Below are 14,986 nucleotides of genomic sequence, written 5' to 3'. Positions count from 1 at the left end.
GGTTGCCAATTGCTGCCCGGATCAGGTTCAAGGTTCTGGTTTTGACCTTTAAGGCTATACGCGGGTTGGGACCCACATACCTGAGGGACCGCCTACCGCCCTACATCCCCCGCAGGGCTTTACGCTCAGCGGGGGAGAATCTCCTGATCGTTCCTGGCCTTAGAGAAGCGCGCCTGGTCTCGACCAGGGCCAGGGCCTTTTCGGTCCTGGCCCCTACCTGGTGGAACGAGCTCCCGGGTGAGCTGCGGGCCCTGCAGGATTTACCAGCTTTCCGCAGGGCCTGCAAGACGGAGCTCTTCCGCCAGGTTTTTGGTTGAGGCCGGGGTCAGCGAATGAGTGCCAACATTCCCCCCCCCCCAGACTTAGCATCTCCTCCCCACCCTCCCTGCCGCTCTGATAGCAGGGGTGGGAATAATAAGTTCCGCCATGTTGGGATTGTTTTAAAGTCTTTTAATGGGTATTTTAATGGGGATAGGACTCCTGTGACCCGCCACGAGCCTACGGGGAGTGGCGGGATATAAATCCAAATAATAATAATAATAATAATAATAATAATAATAATCCAGAACTGAAAAGAAATGAAACTTTTTCCTAACAGCTCATTCCCACGGGAACGTTATCCTGTCTTGGCCTCTGAGAAACCGGTTCAATATGTTCTCTCTTGTCGTTTCAAACCTGCTGGACCAGAAGCAACAATGGGGCAATTAAAAAAAACAACTCTGTGCAACCTACACCTGTCAATGCTCTTCTAACTCCCCTTGAAATAATTGTCTGCTATTCTAGCTTCAGAATGACGCTCAGGAGGGCAGATATGCAGATGAAGAATCTGGACCTTTGTGTGTTCATCAGGAACAGTGGTGCTATCCGGGGGACAGACTCCTGGACACAAATGCCCCTCCTCTGGTGCCTGCCCTGTTCCTGAATCTCATTGCCTGCCCTGTTCCTGAATTTCATTGCCTATTCTGGTCCTGTTCCCCCCTGTCCCCGTCCCGGTCGTCATGTTTCCCTCTCCTTTCCATCTCTTCGTACTTCTGGGCTGTCTGATTCTTGTGTGTCTCTTTTCTAGGCCTGGAGGAGGGCTGATCATCATTGACAGCATGCCCGACATACGCAAGAGAAAACCCATTCCCCTAGTTAGCGATTTGGTGAGGTTTTTCTCCCTAACGTTTTCTTCTCTCTCCAGCAGCTGCTGACTTTCTCTTTTCTGAAGAGCAGGATCTTTGCTCTGGAGCCGGGGTGAATGGAATAAGGGCTTCCACTCATACAGATATACAGAAATTGAGATGGTCCCCAGTCTTTCAGTAGAAGCAGGAGTGGCCAAGCTGTGGTTCTGCAGAGGTCCGTGGACTCCAATTCCCATGAGCTCTTGCCAGTATAGCCTCTGGAGAGTCACAGTTTGGCCAACTCTGCAGTAGAGCAACACACAGGATTCACACATGAACATTTTGAAATGTGGTTTTAGAAATCCTGGGATAAAAGATTTTGAAAAAATTAAGTACCAGGAAGAAAAAATTTGGCCAAATTTAGTATTTTGGTTTCTGAGAGCTGATGTCATATAACGGCATACATAATCCTGCAATTTCTAGATCAAGTCTGAATTTTCCCTAGAAGGTAAAATGACTAGATTCCAATGAGTAGACGCGTTGGTCTGAAGTAGCACAATAAAATCAGAGTCCAGTAGCACCTTTAAGACCAACAAAGATTTATTCAAGGCGTGAGCTTTCAAGTGCTTGCAGTCAAAAGCTCGCGCCTTGAATAAATCTTTGTTGGTCTTAAAGGTGCTACTGGATTCTGATTTTATTAAACTAAGACTATTGTACTTTGGTCTTGTTGTTTTTGTTGTTGTTATTAACAATAATTAGGTTTATATATCTCCCTTCACACAAGCCAGATAATGCACTTTCAGTGCACTCTAGAAGCAGATTTTTCTGTTTTGCACAGGGAAGTCCAGCTGCAAAAGCATGTTCAAAGTACATTATCCAATGTGTGCAGAATGAGTAGAACAGAAGACCCCTGCTGGATCAGACCAACAGTCCACCATCCTGTGTCGCACAGTAGCCAACCAGTTTCTCTGGAGGGCAAACAGCAACACACGGAAGCTGATGCCTTTCCTGATATGAACATAAGAGCCTTGTTGGATGAGACCGGTGATCCATCTGTCCAGCATCCTGACTCATGCAGTGGCCAAACCTCCTATGGAGGTCCAGCAACAATGCAGAAAGGCCAAAGTCTTCCCTGATAAGAACATCAGAAGAGCCCTGCTGGATCAGACCAGTGAGGGCCCCTCTAGTCCAGCATCCTGTCTCACACAGGGGCCAGCCAGTTCCTCTGGAGGGCCAACAACAGGGCAGAGAGGCTGAGGCCTTCCTAAGAACATCAGAAGAGCCCTGCTGGATCAGACCAGGGAGGGCCCCTCTAGTCCAGCATCCTGTCTCAAACAGGGGCCAGCTAGTTCCTCTGGAGGGCCAACAACAGGGCAGAGAGGCTGAGGCCTTCCTAAGAACATCAGAAGAGCCCTGCTGGATCAGACCAGGGAGGGCCCCTCTAGTCCAGCATCCTGTCTCACACAGGGGCCAGCCAGTTCCTCTGGAGGGCCAACAACAGGGCAGAGAGGCTGAGGCCTTCCTAAGAACATCAGAAGAGCCCTGCTGGATCAGACCAGGGAGGGCCCCTCTAGTCCAGCATCCTGTCTCAAACAGGGGCCAGCTAGTTCCTCTGGAGGGCCAACAACAGGGCAGAGAGGCTGAGGCCTTCCTAAGAACATCAGAAGAGCCCTGCTGGATCAGACCAGGGAGGGCCCCTCTAGTCCAGCATCCTGTCTCACACAGGAGCCAGCCAGTTCCTCTGGAGGGCCAACAACAGGGCAGAGAGGCTGAGGCCTTCTTAAGAACATCAGAAGAGCCCTGCTGGATCAGACCAGGGAGGGTCCATCTAGTTCAGCATCGATGGTGTGCCGCCAAACAAGCATTCCTCCTTCTGTCTTGCAGTCTCCTTCTGCAGCGTCTATGTTGCTGGCTGCAGCTCTGTGCCAGGTCTGCTGATGGCCTCTTCCTGAGAAGAGTCCTCCGCATCACTTGGCTGTGTTAGAGCTGGCTGGTCCACTATAGACATGAGCTCAGAGTGGAAGTGAGATATAAACTCAAGGCAGAGCATGTTTGCATGATCCAGACATAATTCAACAATCTTTCTCATTCTACAGGGACACTGTAGTTCTTAGTAGAGGTATCAGGGCAGCACTCAACAAACCACAATTATTCTTGGGGAGAACCCCATACAACTTCAAACTAGTTTGAAACCAATGTGATTTGCAGCAGAGATGGCATCTTTGTTCACTATATCACACCTGCTCTCTGATTCATTTCCATGATTGTTGCTGTTATGATTATTGTTAAGGACTAAAGTTAGAACTTCAGATTTAAGCCTCCGTCAGGGGGACACTTAAAAAGGGGAAATGTGGACAATGTAATTCCAATGTTTTCCATGCCAATTGTCATAAGGGGGGGGATTGTTTCTCCCCCTCCCCAAATTTCAGCTTGAGAACAATAGGGGGAGATGAGGACCCTGTATTCCATTCTGATGGCTTCAGAGTACCACATCTTGTGGGACTGGCTCTGCTTTGCTTTGCTAATATGGCTTGTTTCTTTTTTCTTTTCTGTTGTTTTTTTTCCCCTCTCTATGATGGCTGTTTTGGCTGGGTACTCCCTCAGGGGTGCGGCGGTCAAGTTTCTGCGCTGCATTGACAGCATGCCTGACATTAAGCCGGGACGTAAATCACTTCCTCTAGTCATCAGCGATCTGGTGAGAACGTGGTTAAAGAGAGAGCGCCCTACGGATCCCCTTTTCCCTAACACCCCAATCCCAAGAACCCTCTTGAGAGCTTAACTGGATTGGTGCTGGCCTGATACGGAGCTTAAGACAAGGACCCTGTCTCAGCAGAAGGATACTCTGTTAGCAAAACTTTTGAAGGTTTCAAAAAAACAGAAGACCCAGACACTGGGAGAAAACTGAAGTTAGTCTTTATTTTAGAAAAGCAGGAAGCATCAAAAGAAGATCAATAGGCAGGCAATCATGGTCGAAGACAATATTGCCCTGGAAAACCAGAGTTATACCCCAGTACCCCACACTCCTCCCAATCACCGTATTTTGGGCACAAAGGGACTTTCCCACATACAATCGGTTTGATCCGTAACAGTGTGAAAACAAGCGACAATATGTCCGGGCAACACACAGGTGTTGAAACCCTTGCGAGGTTGTGTTGACATTCTATCCAGAAAGACAGAGATAGGGCATTAACAAAACAGAAGAGCCCTCTGAAGAGAATAACCAGACACAGCAGCAGGGAAGGGAACCCTCCAAGAGTACCAATTCCAGCCTGGGAGAAAATAATCAAATTGACATCAGCCAGACATGGCACATGACATTTCAATCGTTTGCTGTAGATCTTCCCTTTTCCACATTCTCATTTGCCTCATTTGTAAGTGCCCTTTTCTTCGGAGGAGTAGGTTCTGTTGAAACATGCCTTTGGGCCCTCTAGTGGTCAATTTGATATTATATCAATGCATGTCTGGCATTAAAAAAAAAGATCCTCAGGGAAAATGAGGATGTGGAAAAGCCCATTGTTTCCACAGGGGAAGTGGTTTAAAGCAGCTGAAATATGTGCCCTCCTGGAGCTAGATGCTCTAAACCAGGGGTAGTCAACCTGTGGTCCTCCAGATGTTCATGGACTACAATTCCCAAATGCTGGCAGGGGCTCGTGGGAATTGTAGTTCATGAACATCTGGAGGACCATAGGTTGACTACCCCTGCTCTAAACCATTCCCCACATAGAAGCTAGCCAGCACAGTGTGCTCTAGAAACCTACTGTACAGGGCCGGGTCTGTTCTCAGGGCCGCATTTTCATGTCTACAGACAAACTATAATATTGAACACCTGCGCTGGGTGTGTCTGAAGTTGTGGTAGTCCAGTCCTCACAGATTGGCATACATCCTACGGATGCAGCCTGTCTTTGTACCTAGAGAAACTTTGCACCCATCAAAACTCTAACGCAGTGAAATGAGTACCTCTGAGCATAGCCCAAGAACTTTTCTCTCAGCTCACAGGCCTAATTTTCATAAGAAAGCCATGTTAGTCTGGGGGGGGGGGAGAGAGCTGTCATGTCACAGCTGATTATGGTGACCTCATAGGGTTTTCAAGGTAAGTCAGAGGTTTACATTGGCTGCCTCTAGGGCAGGGATGGCCAAACTGTGGCTCCCCAGATGTCCATGGACTACAATTCCCATAAGCCCCTGCTAGCAGGGGCTCATGGGAATTGTAGTCCATGGACATCTGGGGAGCCACAGTTTGGTCGCCCCTGCAGTCTAGAGAGTAACTCTGGACTTCCTTGTTGATCTCTCATCCAAATACAAACCAGGGTCGATCCTGCTGACCTTCCACAATCTGACGAGATCAGCCTAGCCTGCGCTGTCCGGATCAGGGTAGTCTGTACCAGCAAAATAAAGCAGGTGTCCAACAGCACTTTAAAGGCTGTCAGAACTTATTCTGGCCTTAGCTTTGGGTGAGTGAAATTCGTCCATGAAATAGACTCACAAAAGTCCATGCCGACATAAATCTTGTTGGTTAGTCTTTAAGGCGCCATTGGATCCTTGCTACATTTTGCTTTCGTGGAGGTGGTTCACCTGTATGTATGAAATGAGCTGGCCAAGGTGAAAGTTAGGCTAAATTTCAGGTGTTCCTAGCCTGCAGGAAGCCTGGACCTCTCCCAGAATTACAGCTAATCTCTAGACCGCTAAACTCAATTCCCGGGGACAAAATGGCTGTTTTGGGGGGTGAGCTCTGTGCCCAATATCGCCTGTTTGAGGTCCTTCCCCTCCCAGAGGCATGGTCTCTCTAGCCTCCACCCCCAGCTCTCCAGTAATTTCCCAATTAGTTGACATTTCTCTTCGACAGCTACTTGCTACATTCCAAGATCTGTGCTCCCAACACTGTAAACCTAGTCCAAGGCCTGCCTTTTGTGAATTATGGGACACACCAAAGAATCAGAAACAGGGTTTCCTTCTGTTAAGTATAGGGAGGTGGATGCACTGTCCAAGACTCCTGAATTAGGCCTTCCGCCGTTTCGGTTGGTTCTCAAGATTATTTCGGGATTGGTTGGCTGTTTGTGTAAGGTGTTGTCACTTTAACAGAAACAGAATCCCTGTCCAGCAAAGGGCGTCAGTCTGTCATCCTCCAATTTCCCAGTTTTGTTTTCCTTCCTCCCCCCGACAAAAGTGCCTTTCCCTTTCCAAGCACAGCTGTAACATACCCTGCCCACCTTTTCCCTGGCATGCTTCCTTGGTCTGTAGCCCCCTCCTCAGTGCTGTGCCAACTCCACAGAGCCCCTAATTCAGTGGCAAGAGCTCCTGTCTTGTCTGTGGAAGATGTCAGTTTTGATCTCAGCTATCACCAGGTTTTTAATAAAAATCTAAACCATTCTGCCCATCAGTAGGCAGCAATTGGCTACAGAGGACCGGAGTGTGATGTCTTTCCTGGTGCCTGCCAAGAATTTTTAGAAAACGGAGAAGCCCTCATGGGGATAATGCCCAGCAAGGCTTCTGATTGGCCACTGGAGATTTGATTAGTTGTGTGGATTCTTTAAAACGTTGCTTTGGCAGCAGCTGGCACCATGACACAAGTGCTTCCAGGTAAGCTGTGGCAGCCTAAGGGCCAGCTTCCCTAGCAGTGCCAGATGGTTTGGACTTCTCTCTATGTTAGATCCGTGAGTTTCAGAGGCCAGGACACCCGGAGTTCATTTCAGCTCTTTATTGTGACCCCAGCAGGATGGTAGAAGAAAAAGAGTTGGTTCTTATAAGTCACTTTCCTCTCCCCAAAGGAGTCTCAAAGTGGCTTACATTCGCCTTCCCTTTCCTCTCCCCACAACAGACACCCTGTGAGGTGGGTGAGGCTGAGAGAGCCCTGATATTACTGCCCGGTCAGAACAGCTTGATCAGTGCTGTGGCGAGCCCAAGGTCACCCAGCTAGCTGCATGTGGGGGAGCGGGGAATCAAACCTGGCTCACCAGATTACAAGTCCACGCTCCTAACCACTACGCTAAGCTGGTACAGAGAACGAAAACTGAACCAAACTGAGCCAGAGAACCCCTCCAACAACTCCAATTTATCTACAATGCCACACGATAGATTTCCCCCCCAGTGTGCGCTATTGGGCAGTTTCAGTTTAAACTGACTGGACCCAGCAGTCAGGATCTAGCCGCACATTGACTGGTACAGTGCCGGGTTACAATCCTGCCTCGGACTTCTAGCAAGCCTACAGACTCAACTGTCTCCTTGTCCCTTTGCTTCTCTGTCTCTTACTCCCCGCCTGCAACCGCTGGACCTATTTGTCTTTTGCTTTCACTCCTTCCCATTGATGTGGCTGCCTCTTTCCGGTCTCTCCTTCTGTCTGGTTCTCCTGTCTTGGGAGAGGGTGCTGATGCCTCTGTCTTTCGTGGGGGTGCTGGGATTTGGAAGGCGGGCGGGAGGCTTGGATGGCGATGGTCTAAATATGCATTGTAAAAGTTGTGCTTTCTGTGTGCACGGGGGCTGGGGGCATTGGGCATCTTTTACTTGCAAGGCTTTGTTATTAACGGTGTGGTTCCTTAGAGAAGAACACCCCCAGTCTCAGAGGGGATTGCAATGTTCCCTGTGGGGAAATTGGGAGGGGAGATAGTTGCGGAGAGACATATCTAGACCTTCAGAGCTCCCTGGAAGGGGGCAGGACTCACATTTAGATGCCTGCAAGTGGGTCGTCGTGTTGTTCTGAAGTAGCACAACAAAAATTGAGTCCGATAGCACCTTTAAGACCAACAAAGATTGATTCAAATCATGAGCTTTCGAGTGTATGCATGCACTCGATATCTCACGTCTTGAATCAATCTTTGCTAGTTTTAAAGGTGCTATTGGACTCTTAATTTTTTTAGATGCTTGCAACCTTCTTCACCTTTGACTCCCAGAAGTCCCTTATCAGGGCAGAGGTGGATCTGTCCCCAGCCTCCATACAAACTGTACTTACAGTGTTCATGTAGAGCAGGGATTTTCTACCAGGGTTTTGGGGAACCCTGGGCTTTTATGAGAGCTCCCCAGGGGATATGTGGCCTTTCCCAGAAGTTTGGATGGCCGCTGACATGTCTGGACATCACTGGAGTCCCCTTCCCCTGTGGCTCTTCAGACCTAGTCTATTTCTCCTCAGTGGAAACGGCAAATGATCAATTGCTTGATTGGCTGTTTCCTGCAGCTTACTCTGAAGTCACAACGCTTCTGTGGTTCCTCAAAGCCTGAAAAATATTTCAGGGGTTCCTCAATGGTCAAAAGGTTGAAAAAGGCTGGTGTAGAGAAGCTGTCATGTACTGCCATGAGAGAGCTCGACACATATGAAGCCTTGCCTAGGGGTCCTGATTGATAGTGCATCTAGTGTGAGAAACTTCGATTCCTAAATAAGGAACATGGAATGAAAGTTTCTTTATTTAAGAACAACGAAAGCATCTACAACTGAGGCATAGTCAGGACTGAGGTACAAAGCATAGAATAAGTAATATAGGGGTTCGTGTCCCCCCTCCACTGGGAACTCGAACTAGGCACAGTTCAAAGGAGTCAAAACATAGAGATAAACATTTGGCCATTGGAAACACCAGGTCAGGGAACTACAGAGCACTAAAAGAAGGGAGGGGAAGGAATGCAGAAGGAGGGCGAGGAGGCATAAACTACAGTGTAAATCGACCTTGGGGTGTCAGACTACAACATCTGTGTTACATCAGGGCAAAACAGGCCACTCTACCAAGCAATGGAATCAAACAATAAAATCATGGCAGAAGACCTGGAGATTCTGACATCTGGTTCTCCATACATGTTGTCCACCTGAAGGTCAGAAAGTTGCCACCTCCCTGCTCATTGTCCCGGAATATTCACCATCTCCAGAGGGCTTCCTTCCGCTCCGTTTCCTAGTTGAAGCAGAGGGATTCGTCCTCATAAGTCCAAGCCATGGCAGAAAGAAGAAGGCATTATGGGTGCCCTTGGACTTGAGATGCCATACAAATATGGGAGCTGCTCTCCCACATAAAGCCAGACGGCGTTTTCACAAGTTGTCCTTGATGGCTACAGGAGGAGACCAAGGGTAGAGTTTTGGAGAACCTCAAGGGAAGGAGGGATTCTTCAGTGGCTGGCCAGCCATGGAGATCCTAGCTACATTCACTTGATGCCGGTGAGCAGGATTGGCAGAGAGTTTAAGCGCTCTGAGGCAAATGCCAAAGGCCTGGGGGGCACCAGGAGGGCATCAGTAGTAGAACTGGACCTGCCTGCTTTGGTAGCACCTCTTCTTCTTCCACCCACAGATGGCTGCTGATGGCCGTCAGCCACCATTGGCAGTGAGCCTAATAGGATCAACAACCATCCTCTACCGACCCACTCTTGCTGGGGGAGGAGGAAACACTGGGCATCATTTTGCCAAAGGCCCCCCAAAATCTAGAATGGCCACCATAGGGAAGGTAGATCCCTTTTAAAGCCAACCCATTTTTTTTTCCTTATAAAAAATGTCCTTCACAGTCTCGGGATGCTGCTTAGGCTAGAGCAGCCTTTCTCAACATTTTAATGTCAAGAAACCCCATTCTCCAGGCCTCGAGAAACCCCAGAAGTGGCACAATCATGCAGAACATGGTTGGGAAGCAGAGCTGTGGACACGCCCACCCGGGGCCCCTCCCCTTCCCACCCACTCCAAGGCCTATAATTGGCCGTTTTGGGAAGGGAGGAGGGCTGACCTGACCATATTGTGTCATACCACATGATACATGTGTAACCAATTTTTTTAAAAAATATATAAAAATGAATTAACTCCCACCTATTCGGGAAACCCTACCAGGGGTGTCAACAAACTCAAGGGTTTCAGGAAACCCTGCTTGAGAAAGCATGGCTAGAGCTTTGGAGGATCCCCAGGGGAAACAAAGCAGTCTGTGTATAAGCCAGCTGATACACTTCATTCTCAAGACAGCTGATGTTGATGGGGACATTATAGAAAGCCTGAAAAAAGAGGGCTTCATATATCCAGAAGCAAGTTACGGTTCAGCCAAATCTTTGTTGGTTTTAGCCCCCTTCTCTTTACCGCAGTCCAAGCTAGGGAGGAAACTCTCCTCTTCCCGTTCTCCCAGCAGGTTGGCTGTTAACTGGTTTCCCTTTTCTTCCCAATCTCGCTCGTTTTTGGCTGCCCTGACGTTTGACAGGCCATGGTGAGTACAGCCCTTTCCTTTCCTTGTTGTTTTGATTCTGGGTTTGCCTGGGGCTGGAAGGTGCATGCACACCGGAATCTGGCTACAGTCTTGCTATAATGATGAACTATTTAATTGGAGACGCAAGATGCTAGGGAATCTGAAGTGAACAAGGGCCCATCCTGCACAAAACAACAAAATCTACTTCTAAAGTGCCTTATCCAACATGTGCAGCAGGGACTCAGTTGTTAACAGCTCTGGTCTAGTGCCTGTTGGAGTCCTGGGACAGAAGGTGGCTGATGCCCTCAAGATGCCTTCCAGAAGCATCTGAGCATCATTTTTTTTAAAAGATGGCTGATCTAGAGACTTTGGCCCAATCCCACAAGGCTCCTGATATGACCTTCAGCACCTTTCCGGATGCTATGAGTGGTCACCTGATAGCTCTTGACACAATTGTGATGTTGTCCTAGGAGTAGCCAAACTGTATTGTTATTGTTATTGTTATTGCTATTGCTATTGCTATTGCTATTGCTATTGCTATTGCTATTGCTATTGCTATTGCTATTGCTATTGCTATTGCTATTGCTATTGTTATTAGATTTGTTTCCCGCCTCTCCCGACAGGCTCGAGGCGGGTCACAACAACTAATCCCATTAAAATTCCCATTAAAACATCAATCTACTAACATGGCGGCTAAAAATCCCATCCCTCCCACAATTATTAAAGAGGTGAAGAGGAAAGGATAGGGGAGTAGCGTACACTCCAACTCCTAGGGGGGGAGCGATGTCCCTGATTCGCTGACCCCAGCCTCAACCATAGACCTGGTGGAAGAGCTCCGTTTTACAGGCCCTGCGGAAAGCTAACAAATCCCGCAGGGACCACAGATCACCCAGGAGCTCATTCCACCAGGTAGGGGCCAGGACCGAAAAGGCCCTGGCCCTGGTCGAGGCTAGGCGTGCTTCCTTCGGGCTGGGGACGACCAACAGGTTCTCACCCACAGAGCATAAGGCCCTGCGGAGGGCATAGAGCGGGGGGCATGTAGCTCTCCAGATGTTCATGGACTACAATTCCCACAAGCAGCATGGCCAATGGGCAGTGGCTTATGAGTATTGTAGTCCATGAACATCTGGAGAGCTACAGTTTGGCCACCCCTCTCCTAGAATAAGAGCAAGATGGAGCTTCAACTGTTGCTGGCTGTTTTCCCAACAGATTGTTAATTTACTGTTCTTTGCTTTTCCTTCTGACAGTCCTTGGTCCAGTCCAGGAAAGCTGGTATAACGTCAGCACTTGCATCAAGCACTTTAAACAACGAAGAGCTAGTAAGTATGGTTCTCCCCTCCCCCACCCCCGGGCAAACACACAATGGGGTTTGGCTGCAGTGATCAACTTGGCCTACAAAGCCACAAACTGAATGATTAATGTGGTCAGACTGTGGACCTCCAGATGTCCATGGACTACAGTTCCCATGCGCCCCTGCCAGCAAACTCTAGAGACAAAGTCCATTGCATTCAGGAATACAACAGGCACTAGATTCAAGGGTTGGGATGGAAGAACTCTGCAGACGGCCTCTCCCTCTCCCCAGGACCTGGAAAGGCTGCAGGCAGCTGTTAGGGAACTCACCAGCAAGGGCAGCTCTCACCTGGCAGGGATCTGCAGCCGGCTAGGATCAAACATTCTTTCATGGGAAAGATCTTCCCATGTCTTTGGATGAGCACGGGATCCTGTGTCTATATTACTCCTGCTGAAGTCCAGAGCTTTTTCACAGTCATTTATTCTGTTCCATGGGTTACCTTTGGCCCAGTAGAGCAGACCACTGGGCTGCTTTGGGGTTGGGAATGATAGCATAAGGGTTTTTTTTTTTTACTCTGGGTGGATGGGAGGGAGAGGGGGCCCTGGAGAGTCTGGGTGATGTCACTTCTGGTGATGTCACTTCCGGGGTGCGGCCAGCTGATGTTACTTCAGGGTTACCTTGAAGTCTGCAAAATGTGGAACATCCACTGACGCGCTCGCTCAAACGGAAATGTAGATGGACGTGACGTTCGTCATCCCACCTTGGGAAGCATGCCACTAGATGGACCAAAGCAGCAGCAGAGGCACCAGAGCAGTGAGGCGCTCTCATTGCACTGGCATTGCTGCCGCTGCCAGTCTTCGAAGGCCGTTCCTGCTCTCTGCAGAGCAGGAGCAGCCTCAGAAGACTGGCAGGGGCGGAGGCAGAAGGTGTGCCTCAGCACTGGGGCTCACTGGCCTGGTGCTGCCTCCGTTGGCCTCCCACGGCTGCTGCCACCCTCCAGAGGGTAGGGGAAGACTAGGAAGACTGGCAATGGGGGGGCCAGCCCAGCGAGCCACACCAGCAGGCAAGGACAGGGACGGGTGGTGGAGGGGAGGAGGGAGGGGTGGGGGGAAAGGATTCTCATGCCTTATGTGGATGTTCCACATAAGGGGCGAGAATCCTTGTTGTTTGATTTTCAGGGTTGCTCCATAGTCAAAACATTGAAAAAGGCTGTTCTGTTGTAATACCAAGTGTCCAAGATCCCAGATGCTCTAGGTTAGCGATCCCCAACCTGTGGGCCGCGGACCACATGTGGTCCTTCAACTAATTGGAGGTGGGCCCTGAAGGACGCCTTCTCTGGCCCTTTACTTCATCCCCCCCGGCCCTTTACAACACACTTCATTGTTGTGGTGTATCTGTATCTTATTTTGAAGGGATGTTTAAACATTACCATAGCGATCAGAGAGCGTTAGGGCAGTGGTTGAGAGTAAACTACCCCCCCCCCACCGGGCCTCAGTAAAAGGCGTTTAGTGGTCCCCGGTGAGTGGTCCCCAGCGTTGAGTGGACCCCGGTGATAAAAAGGTTGGGGACCACTGCTCTAGGTGATACTCTTGAGCCATAGTAAGAGGTCAAGGATTCTATCACACATGTCCTCTCCTTTTTTCAATTACAGCAGGCGTCAAATGCACCATACATGGAGTCTGAATGTGTGTCTGTCTTTGTTCTCTCCCCACAGAAAAACCATGTTTACAAGAAGACCCTTCAAGCCTTAATCTACCCCATCTCTTCCACAACCCCCCACAACTTTGAGGTGTGGACAGCCACCACACCCACCTACTGCTACGAGTGTGAGGGCTTGCTGTGGGGCATTGCACGCCAAGGAATGCGGTGCACCGAGTGCGGGGTGAAATGCCACGAGAAGTGCCAAGATCTCCTCAACGCTGACTGCCTACAAAGTGAGGGGGGCCATGGTTGTCGGAACGGGCTTGGGCATTGGGTTGGGGTGTGCAGAGGGGGGGGGGAATTGGTACTATTTGGATTTGAATCGAATCGATTCGGCCAAATCACCCGAATCACCCAAATCCGAATCACCCGAATCCAGAGATTTGGGTTCAGCCGAATCGATCTGGCACCATTATAACCTGTGGTGCCATAACTAAAATGGGAAATGTTGCCTTTTCATCTATTCCTCAGCACACCATTTGTTTTGTCCACATCCTTTTGAAGTGAAGCCTCTGGAACTCTACAGAGTAGTTCTATAGAGATCTTCCTGCTCCTTTATAAGTCAGTTCTGGGTAGAAAGTTGATACCTCCTTTACTCAGTGAGCTTGCTATTATTATTTCTTCTATAGTCAGGAGGTTCTAAGATTGTCTGGCTGCCAGGGAAGAGACGGTCAGGGATGGTTTTCCATGGCCTGCCCCCTGGTCTTCCTGCCCCCTGCTTGCCGGAGCCAACCCTACATAGCTTCTGAGACCTAACAGAATCGGGCTTGCCAAATGCTATCCAGGTTGACATATCCAGCTTGCTGGCACTGTACAGACACTGTGCATTGTCCAGCTTGCTGGCACTGACATATCCAGCTTGCTGGCCATGTGGCACTGCACAGAAGCTCCGTTGATGAAAACAGGATAGATTCAAATGGGTAGCCGTGTTAGTCTGAAGTAGCACAATAAAATCAGAGTCCAGCGGCGCCTTTAAGACCAACCAAGATTTATTCCAGGCGTGAGCTTTCGAGTGCAAGCATTCCTCCTTTGTTCTTGTCCCATATTGGAACCTTTCCCCAACCTTGCTTGTTACTTTATTAACCTAAAAACCCATGGGTGGTTTTCTCCTCCAGGTTCACCCAGTCAAGTGGAAGTCAGTCCCCAAGCAATAAGGTTGTCTTAGCCTCCATAAATGACATAGGGATGAACACTTTATCATCAAACAAAAGATGCCTTCTTCTTTGGACGATCACCCCCATAATTATGACAATTACGGATCTCTTACCATCTATCTATCTATCTATCTATCTATCTATCTATCTATCTATCTATCTATCTATCTATCTATCTATCTATCTATCTATCTATCTATCTATCTATCTATCTATCTATCTATCTATCTATCTATCTATCTATCTATCTATCTATTCAGAACCAGAATCAGAATTCCTTTGTTGACATATATGACAACATAGTAAAAAAAAAAAAAAAAGACATTAAAGGGTTATAGAGTTCATGAAATCATGAGTATAATTTAGTTTAGCCAACAATATCTTGGCTATTATCACAATAAATGTGGGGTCTTTGTTACTTAACATTACATTAATCAAATGCTTCTCATCCACATGGAACAATTTAATTTTCTTTAAGCAACCCACGAAAGAACAACACATTTGAACAAGCCTAGGACATTCAATAGGTATATGGTAAAGTGTGTCAGGAACATTACACCCATACTTGGGTGGTTGTCCAAACTGGTGGCTAGGATGTTCCAGTGTCTGGTG

General features: G+C 48.5%; 1 protein-coding gene across 1 annotated transcript in view; it reads left to right on the top strand.

Annotated features, from left to right (window-relative positions):
- The window catches only part of UNC13A (unc-13 homolog A), a 161,582-nt gene that overhangs the window by 63,797 nt on the left and 82,799 nt on the right, over window positions 1-14,986 (top strand). Inside the window, exons 13-16 of the mRNA XM_077332044.1 lie at window positions 1,067-1,145; window positions 10,244-10,249; window positions 11,476-11,547; window positions 13,234-13,453. Coding sequence (XP_077188159.1) covers window positions 1,067-1,145; window positions 10,244-10,249; window positions 11,476-11,547; window positions 13,234-13,453 — 377 coding nt within the window. The remainder of the gene's footprint in view (window positions 1-1,066; window positions 1,146-10,243; window positions 10,250-11,475; window positions 11,548-13,233; window positions 13,454-14,986) is intronic.

The sequence above is a fragment of the Paroedura picta genome, chromosome 4 (assembly GCF_049243985.1).
Source record: "Paroedura picta isolate Pp20150507F chromosome 4, Ppicta_v3.0, whole genome shotgun sequence".
NCBI classification, from domain to species: Eukaryota; Metazoa; Chordata; class Lepidosauria; order Squamata; family Gekkonidae; genus Paroedura; species Paroedura picta.
This window is presented reverse-complemented; position numbering and strand designations above follow the sequence as displayed.